The 8,864-nt window shown below is 36.3% G+C and overlaps 1 protein-coding gene and 1 pseudogene across 1 annotated transcript; one reads left to right on the top strand and one right to left on the bottom strand.

The window, feature by feature from the left end:
• LOC143615812 (egg cell-secreted protein 1.4-like) lies at positions 1-423 on the bottom strand. Its single transcript, XM_077088835.1, has one exon. The coding sequence runs from the start codon at positions 421-423 to the stop codon at positions 1-3; it is 423 nt and encodes a 140-aa protein (XP_076944950.1).
• Positions 424-3,466: 3,043 nt separating this feature from the next.
• On the top strand, positions 3,467-4,963 carry LOC143615821 (UDP-glucosyltransferase 29 pseudogene; annotated as a pseudogene).
• The last annotated feature ends 3,901 nt before the right edge of the window (positions 4,964-8,864 follow it).

Here is an 8,864-nt window from a genome sequence, read left to right as displayed (position 1 = left end):
TCACAGTGCGGTCTGCTGTTCATCAGCAACAAGTGTTGGTGTAGCACCTAGATTAGACGCCACGAATGATCCCACAACATTTGTTGTCATGACCGGTGGAGGTGGTACTGCGAAGAGAGGACAATACATTTTAAGAATTTGAGGGAACATTGGAAACAAAGGAAAGACTTTCGGCCAACATCCAGCACTTATGCTTTTAGCGGCTTTGCAACAATCCGGCCATATAGATAACTCAATTGGCCTGCCTTGCGACACCCTATAAAGTTCACCAACGCACTTTGATAGATCAAAAGCCGCCGCCCAACACTCTAAAGCCCCCTCCTTTGATGGCATAGGAGAAATCGATGATCTTCGGGCTAACCCGAGTGAAAACGATGACACCAAGCAAAATACAAGAAATAGAACCCTAGATTGAGAAGCCATGTTGAGTGTTGTGATGTTGTGGTTTGAGTATGTGATGGTTGATTTATTTATACTAGAATTTTAAGCATTTAATTGTTACAAATAAATGTGTTTGACTTTCTATTGTCAAAACTAATACCAAAAAACATAATGCCTTCAATGTCCCATGTTGCAAAATTTAATGAACTCTTAAGCATTTTTGGAATATTAGTTAACGATTAAAAAAAGTGTAGCATGCATTCACACTATTTTCCAATTAGGAATGAACTGAATTTAATGTGTTTATTTCATAATTCATAGCATTGAATTTAAGATTAATAGAATGTTAAAGGCACATCCACGTCACATTAATTGTTTGGTTTGAATTCATTGTATTGATAAACTGATTATGACAGACAATCCTGAGGATTCAAGCGCTTATACGGGTAGAAAAAAAATGGCCTTAAGAATTAGCGAATTATATAAATTATTATTTCTAAACAACGATTAACGGTATAAAGATGAACATCACAAGAATTTAATTATTTATATAGATGGTTCAATTAGTTTATCGATTTTATATTTTATAAAAACGTATTATATAAATTTAGTGTCCTGTACAAAAAAGCGTGCCCAAGCAAGGAATCCGGCTCGCCTTTGCCTGAGACGGGTCCTAGTGTGTAATTTGATAATGTAATAATCATTTTTATTATTTCCTTTTATAAAAATTGTGCAATGAATGCATTTTAAATTTTATTTATGAATGTGCTTATGGGAACATGTACATGAAAAAATATTGTGTTTCTAATTCATGGAACATTTAAAATTTTTCTATTTATAGTTATTGACTTATTGTAGTTATTTTAGAAGGCATTATTATTATTACTAAGTTTGATGCCGTAAGTGGCCTATTGAGCCACTTGACGGCACTCTATTGATCGGGTCTAAAAGATATTTTAGAAGCTCATAAAGGTCCATTTACGGGCCAGGGCCATAAAGGCCTATATGAGATCCTAACAACGTCAATGCATTTTGTTTGTTTGTTTTTTTTTAGTTCAGTTACCATAACAAATGTAATGAAAATTGACCAAACTTCATTTTTTTTTTGTTTTAGTTTTAATACCATAACAAACCTATAGAAACCAACTGAGTTCATACAGACTCGCGGCCTTATTTAAAGCCCATGACCGACAACGCTCCACTTTACCAATGGACAAGTTTACCAACTGAACCCAACCCCCCCCCCTTTCAAAAAAATGGTCGTTGGTCCACCTCAATTTTTATATATTTTCCGTTTTCTATTTCCGGTATTGTAACGTACGTAATTAAAACCGACCAAATTCGTGTCAAGTTACCGCCTCAATGCTCGTGACCGACAACGAATGAGTTTTGCCACCGCTCGGGTTTGCCAACCAAATAAACATAATCTTAGATATTTTGTTTGCTTATATTTAGTGTTTTATATGTTAATTTGACGAACTATTTTTTTGGTTTTAACCCGCAAATGATACCAATGATGTCTATATCGTAAGGAACGCAGCTGGTATTGACCGAATTCGTGCCGATTCATCATCGTAACGCTCGAGTTTTACCAACGCCCGGTGAAGAAACACGGATCTACTCCCCACTAATGGGTCCTAGATCCGATGAGTCAACATGGTAGGATACGGTTAACTGCTTAATATGATATGAACCCAATTGTCCAAAGTCCAATGACGAAGACCTGCAAAACAGACACCGTGAGCTCGTTACGGGAAGGACAAGAGGGGGGGGGGGTCTTCCCATAACCACCCTCCGGCGTGAGGATAAGTATTGTTCTGTAAAAGATAAGCACTTAAGTAAATTGAGAGAGTACAGTGATAATGAATGAATACCTCATGATGATTGAGAGGGTATTTATAGCCGAAGGGTGTGAGAAGGTGATTAGGCTAGCTGTCCTTTTCAGAAGATGCTCTCGTAACCACCTGGACACGTGTCCTCTTCTGATAGGTTCAGTTATACGTTGCATGTGCATGTATAACCACCTGGACGCGTGTCCCTTTGGTATAGGTTGATAGGCAACACTGGCCATGTGCACGGTTATAACGGCCTTGCCAGGTGTCATTTATTAATTGGCTAAGAGATCACGTATTGTCAAGAAATCATCTTAGTAAACCTTGTGGAAGGTATTTGATTACTGACAGCTGTCCCGGGGCATTACCTCGTGGTCATTTACGCGGAAGGGTATTCCTTCTTGCGGATAACTTTTGAGGGTGCGAAGATGCTTCCGCATGCGCTATGAGGATGTTTCTTCTTCAGATGATTTATGTGGATGGTTCATCTGTCCCGCGGGTGCCTTATGAGGGACTTCTGGTTAACCCACGAGTATTACTTAAGGGTATTTGAGTCTTTTTGATACCCTACCTCTATACCCGGGTTTCAACGCTAGGGTTTTGCCAGCTGCCCCGGCGCAACGCGCCAGGTAGAAAAACTAGTTTGTTTATAAAAAGAATTGGAAAAGTAAGTTTCAAAAATGGGTCAAACCACATCCTATAACAGAAGAAGACGGTTCAAAAGTACCTAATCGGGTTAGGCACTTTAATGGTCCAACCAACCTAAATAAAGACGGTTTTAGATCGGTACTCAACCATACCCGCTATCTAGAACTTTTTTTCATCCAAAATAATGTATTGTCCGGTTAAAGGAATATTCTAAAATGCAAGCAAACATTTAGATGTCCAATTTAGTAAATTCATATATACAAAAAACGTACTAACAACTTATTTTTTCTCTATATAGCCAAAATAAAGTTATATTGATTGTAGATTCAAAATATCTAACTAGAAATTAAACCTTTCAAGATATATGTTTGTCTTGTGTTCCACGCTTACAAATTATATGTGGAAAATATCAACTCTTAACTAAAATCCCGATGCATGTAAATAAAAGATTTCATGCAATTTCTTCCATGTGTAAAGCACCTTTCCATAGTTGCAAAATTAATATATATATATACATACACCAACGTTGATAACCTCAAACAAACACAACCACCTTCAAATCAAATTGCATATTGCATACCTAATTTTGTCTTTTGATTTTCAGAATGACAATGAACAACCAAATGCTTACTGTTTTGATGTTCCCATGGTTAGGCCATGGTCACATCTCTCCCTTCCTAGAACTAGCCAAGAAACTGAGTAACTCAAACCTTTTCGACGTCTACCTTTGTTCGACTCCTGCTAACCTCAATTCGGTCACCAAAACGCGATGTTTAGCCTCGATTCGATTCGTAGAACTCCAACTTCCCACATTACCTGAACTTCCACCACACCTTCATACCACCAATGGCCTCCCTATCCATCTTATGCCTGTTCTCAAACAGGCTTTTGATATGTCATGCCCTCGGTTTTCGAAAATCTTGAAAACCCTAATGCCTGATTTGCTTATTTATGATATTCTTCAACCGTGGGCTCCAAAGGCGGCGGCTGCCCTTGGAATCCCTGCGGTGGTGTTTATCACCACTAGTGTTGCTGCTGCTAATAATACTTATCGTGTCGAGTGCACGGAAGAAAACAGTAAGGATTTGGGGAGTATCATTGGATGTTACAACAATTCGACAAGTATTATTCTTGTTAAATCGTTTAATGAGATTGAAGGTAAGAATTCTAATTATCTTTCTGTCTTGACTGGTAAAAAGATTGTGCATTTGGGTCCACTTGCGGTGGACCCGCGTCCAGTGAACAAGAAAGAAAACAGCGTGATCGAGTGGCTTGACAGAAAAACCACTGGATCCACTGTTTTTGTTTCTTTTGGGAGTGAATATTTTCTTACTAGTGATGATTTGGAAGATATAGCACATGGGTTGGAAATGAGTAACATGAATTTCATATGGGTTTTAAGGTTCCCAAAAGAGCAAAAAGAAATAAAGCTTTCTGAAGCTTTGCCATTAGGGTTTCTTGAAAGGGTAAAAGATAGGGGTTTGTTAGTTGAAGGGTGGGCACCACAAACAAGAATTTTAGGACACAAGAATGTTGGTGGTTTTGTGAGTCATTGTGGTTGGAGTTCAGTCATGGAGGCTATGAAGTTTGGTGTCCCAATAATAGCCATGCCCATGCAGTTTGACCAGCTGGTCAACGCTCGTTTGGTTGTCGAAGTTGGGGTTGGTGTGGAGGTGGTGAGGGATGGGAATGGGTGGCTCGGGCGCAAGAACGTGGCAGCGGTTGTGCAGAATGTGATGGTGAGTAAGTTAGGGTTAGCTGTGAGGGAAGAAACCAAGAAAATGAGTGCTGCATTGAGGGTTAAAGGAGAGATGGAGATTGCCGCTGCAGTGAAGGAGCTGCGGCAACTATGCAAGACTGACAGGGCCCACGATGGCGGCGATGGCGAAATTGAAGAAGATTCAATTGATGAAAGGGCTGAAAGGTTTATCAAAAAGACTTTGGAAGAGATGAGAAGGCAAGGGTAGGAGTCATACTCTTTATGAGTTACTTAATTTACATATGATAATATGTTTACTATTTAGAAGTTTTATTTAGACTTTCACAAGAACTTTTTTTTTTTTGGTATTGTGGAGGTAAGTTTTTCTTTTCAGCATGTTCTGGTTTTTAATGACATGTTTGTAAATTGTTACGGACTGAAACCATTGCAAGGTATGGGACTTGTCCCATATCGGTTGTATGGGCAACTGATGTGGGGTTTATAAGCCAAATGAGTTCCCTCACCTATTAGACTAGTCTTTTGGGTTGAGTTCTTCTGTTTGGCTTGTAACATTTTTTGTGTAGCCTAACTAAGTATCAATTATTCAATGAAAAAACCATTAGGTTTTATATATATATATATATATATATATATCATTTCTTGTTATTCTTGAGAATCTTGATCTCATGACCTTTGGGTGTTTTAGAGGCTTTCTCTTTGTGATATAATCTTGTTAATAAATAAGTTTCAAAAGACGAGAGTATTAATGCAATTTATTAGCTATTGGAAAAGAAATTGACTTTGACAACTACCCTTAGAATATTTCTGGAAGGTTGAGTGTAAACCAAAAATTCCATTTGTAAAAATCTTAATAAAAAGAAATTTAAAATGATTATTTTTTCCTAGTAAAACTGTAGAAGAATGATTGAATGAACCTTTCTAGTGTTACTAACAAATTTTAAAAATTTAGATACTTACTAGTTAACCATTAATAATAAATGCAAAAACTAGACAAAGTGTTGGATTGTTGACGAATCGGCACGACTTAACGAGTATCAAAAGTTAAAACGCTTTTTGCTTTTAGTTGTTGCGATTTAATAAAAGTTTGACTTCAACACCTTGTTAAGTTGTCTTGGACTTTAGCTATTGCGGTTTAATGGAAGTTTGTTTTGCACTAAAAAATAAAATTACAGCTGTCTAAAATCTTAAATTCACTCATTTTACTATATGAAAATATAAAGTGTGTGGCAATAAGGTAAAAAAACAAACAAACAAAACGCGTTCGGGTAAACTATTTTGTCACAAGAAAAATGTATAAGAGTGATAAAGATATATTTTGAGTAATTATAGCTAAAGACAATCAACATACAATCATTTAATTAAGTAAAATAAAAAAAACCATAAAAAGTATAATGTCACATACGTAATGTTGACTAGAAATAGTCAGATCTGGTCACCAATGTCCAATTTTTAAACTAGATTTATTAAACTCGCGATGCTTTAATTATTTTGTAAGTCAAATCACTTAATTGACTTTTATACAATTCTTATTAACTTTTATTAACATTTGTCATTTACAGGTTTTGTTTTCTTTAAATGTAATACGATTTTATTTTATATATTGTACTTTAATCATTATTAGTATAATAAAAAATCTTTAAATTATACTTACATATTAGAAGTTAGGCTGAGGGGTGTGGAGCGCTAGAAGGGGCGCGAAAGCCCTTCCGCTCGCGCCCCGGGGCGCGAGCACCACACCACCGAGGCGCGAGAGGGGCGCGAGAGGGGCGCGAGCGCGGAAAAAGAGGCAGGCGCGGATGGGCTAGCGGCTGGGAATGGCGTGAAGGGTTCTTGGGAAGTGAAATAGAGCCGTTGGGCTCATTGTTCTTCTTTTCTTCTCCTCCTGCTACACACATAATATATAATATATATTAATATATACAATATATACATATTGTACCTGCATATATATAATACGTACATATTGTACCTGCATATATATAATATATACATACACAAAAAGACAAAGCCTAAGAGATTAAGCACAAGCCAAGACAAGTTTACACACAGTCCAGTGTGTAATTGTGTGTATTCTTTAATAATACGTTTAAGCACAGTCCAGTTTTTTTAATAATACGTTTTTTAATACATTTATAAAAAATTTAAAAAAAAAACCGCTCGCGCCCCCTCTCGCGCCCCTCCACACCATGTCCCGGGGCGCGAGCACCACTACCAACACCCATCTTATCAACTTTCTCTCTCTGCCACACGTCACAATATTATTGGCTGGCGCCCCCACTCGCGCCCCCTCTCGCGCCCCCCACACCCCTCAGCCTTATAATATGTCTATATCATATTTACAAATTATGTTAATTCAACTATTTTAATTAAGTTCAACATTTAGAGAAAGACTGAAATGTTTTTATAAAGTTATTTGAATTCAGTTTAGAAATTCATAAAAATTAAAAGGCAATGTATATAAAATTTGAATTTAAAATGGTCATTTACCCTATTGATTACGTGCTTGATTTTTGGTAGCACATTCTGTTTTTTCTTGAGATCAGAATCGTTGATCAACACCTATGGCATTTTTAGACTATACGTTTCGGTATGATATTCGGGATGTTTTAATGCCATCTAGACATGTTAACGCCCCAAACACTATGCCGCTCAAAACAAATGAGGCGTTAAAGGGGAAAACCATTCTTTTTTACTTCTCCATTAACATATTAACACCCATAATTCCAAAGCAAGTGAGTTCAGCTCCCTAAATTCACCAATAATAATTTTTATTTTATTTTTATTTAATCTCTTGTTAGCACTCAACATACAATAAAAGAGTCTGTTATTTAATGACTTCCCGCCTATGTGATGCTTTAAGGTATCACTTGAGCTTGATCACCAATTCACATTCAACCTATGGCAAGTTGGCATCTAATAACAAAGCAACAAGTGCAAACAAGCCATACAGTCAGCCACCCACAAATGTTGGAAATTAATCAAAATTCTTTTTTTTTTTTTTTTTGGGGGGGGAGGGTCATTAAACTTTACATTGAATATAAATAAATAACTTGGAGAGAAAAGTTAATCATAGATGAAATTTGAAAAAGAGAACAAACAAGTTTGGCAGTCTAACTCGGTCATTTTAAAGAAAAATTACATACCGAACAACCATCTTCGGATTTTGAAAAAAAGGTAAACAAAACATATTGAGTAAGGTGATTCAACTACGGCACCTAATAACAAACCAACAATTACAAGCAAACAAGCCACAAATGTGGGAAATTATTGACTTATATAGTATATACTTATCATAACAAGCCAACCACACAGTCACACCATTAGTTGTGGAATTAAGTAAATGCTATTCTTACATCACACCATTAGTTGTGGAATTAAGGCCCCGAGATAACCAATGCTCTTGATGTCCATTCAACTGTGGCGCCTAATAAGGTAAAGCATAATGTTATTATGCTATGAAAAAATGTAGTAATAAATCAAGGAGAGGTTGTTACCAGCAGCAAGTGCTATTGCAGCTTGCTCCTTAAGACTTGGTACTTCTTTCAACGGAATATGATTCCATGGTGAAGCACGAAAGAAACACGGTCTGGGGCGGTATAACTTAATAGTGCGACCTCCCACCACGCGCACGTCATCTGCCAAGCCAAGGGGACATTTTTTAATTTTAAATTATAATAAAAAATTAACATATCCTATAAAAGTTTTGCGTAAGAGAATTAGACCCCTTTTATACAAAAAACTTCAGTGTGTGTTGTTACGTTCATAATAAGCTGCGACATCAATTGAAGTAACAACACAATCTGAAGATCTTTGAAGATTATGATATGTGTGAATAAAAACGACATGTAATAATAATAATAATAATAATAATAATAATATGTTTACCCAACCCAACCCAACCCAACCCAACAAATTAGTGTTAATTACCAAACTCTTCATCTTCGTCTTCTTCTTCGTCTGTTGAAAATTCTGATGATGATGCATAGCTTGTAACACCAGGAGGACAATGAAAGATTGTGTCGATAACTATCAAGCATAAATAAATAAACAAACAAACAAACAAACAAATACTTGTAATGTGATGAATGTTATAATAATAAGAATAATATATGTTTTACAACCAAAGATACGTAAGAAGGAGTGTTTACCATCATCATCAGCAGCAGTTGCTTTTTCTTCTACTTCTGATGCATAGCTTCGGGGGTGGTTATTGATACCTATCAATTATAAATAAACAAACAAATAAATTGTAATGTGATGAATTTTCTAATAAAAATAATAAG

The sequence above is a fragment of the Bidens hawaiensis genome, unplaced genomic scaffold, assembly GCF_021521415.1.
Source record: "Bidens hawaiensis isolate Kalapana, Puna unplaced genomic scaffold, B.hawaiensis_p1.1 tig00044483_1, whole genome shotgun sequence".
Taxonomy (NCBI): Eukaryota; Viridiplantae; Streptophyta; class Magnoliopsida; order Asterales; family Asteraceae; genus Bidens; species Bidens hawaiensis.
Note: the sequence above shows the minus strand (reverse complement) of the source record. Positions and strands in the feature narration are given on the sequence as shown.

Bases quoted from the DNA above. Each gene is read 5' to 3' on its own strand.
- LOC143615812 (XM_077088835.1), bottom strand. From the start codon at position 423: ATGGCTTCTCAATCTAGGGTTCTATTTCTTGTATTTTGCTTGGTGTCA.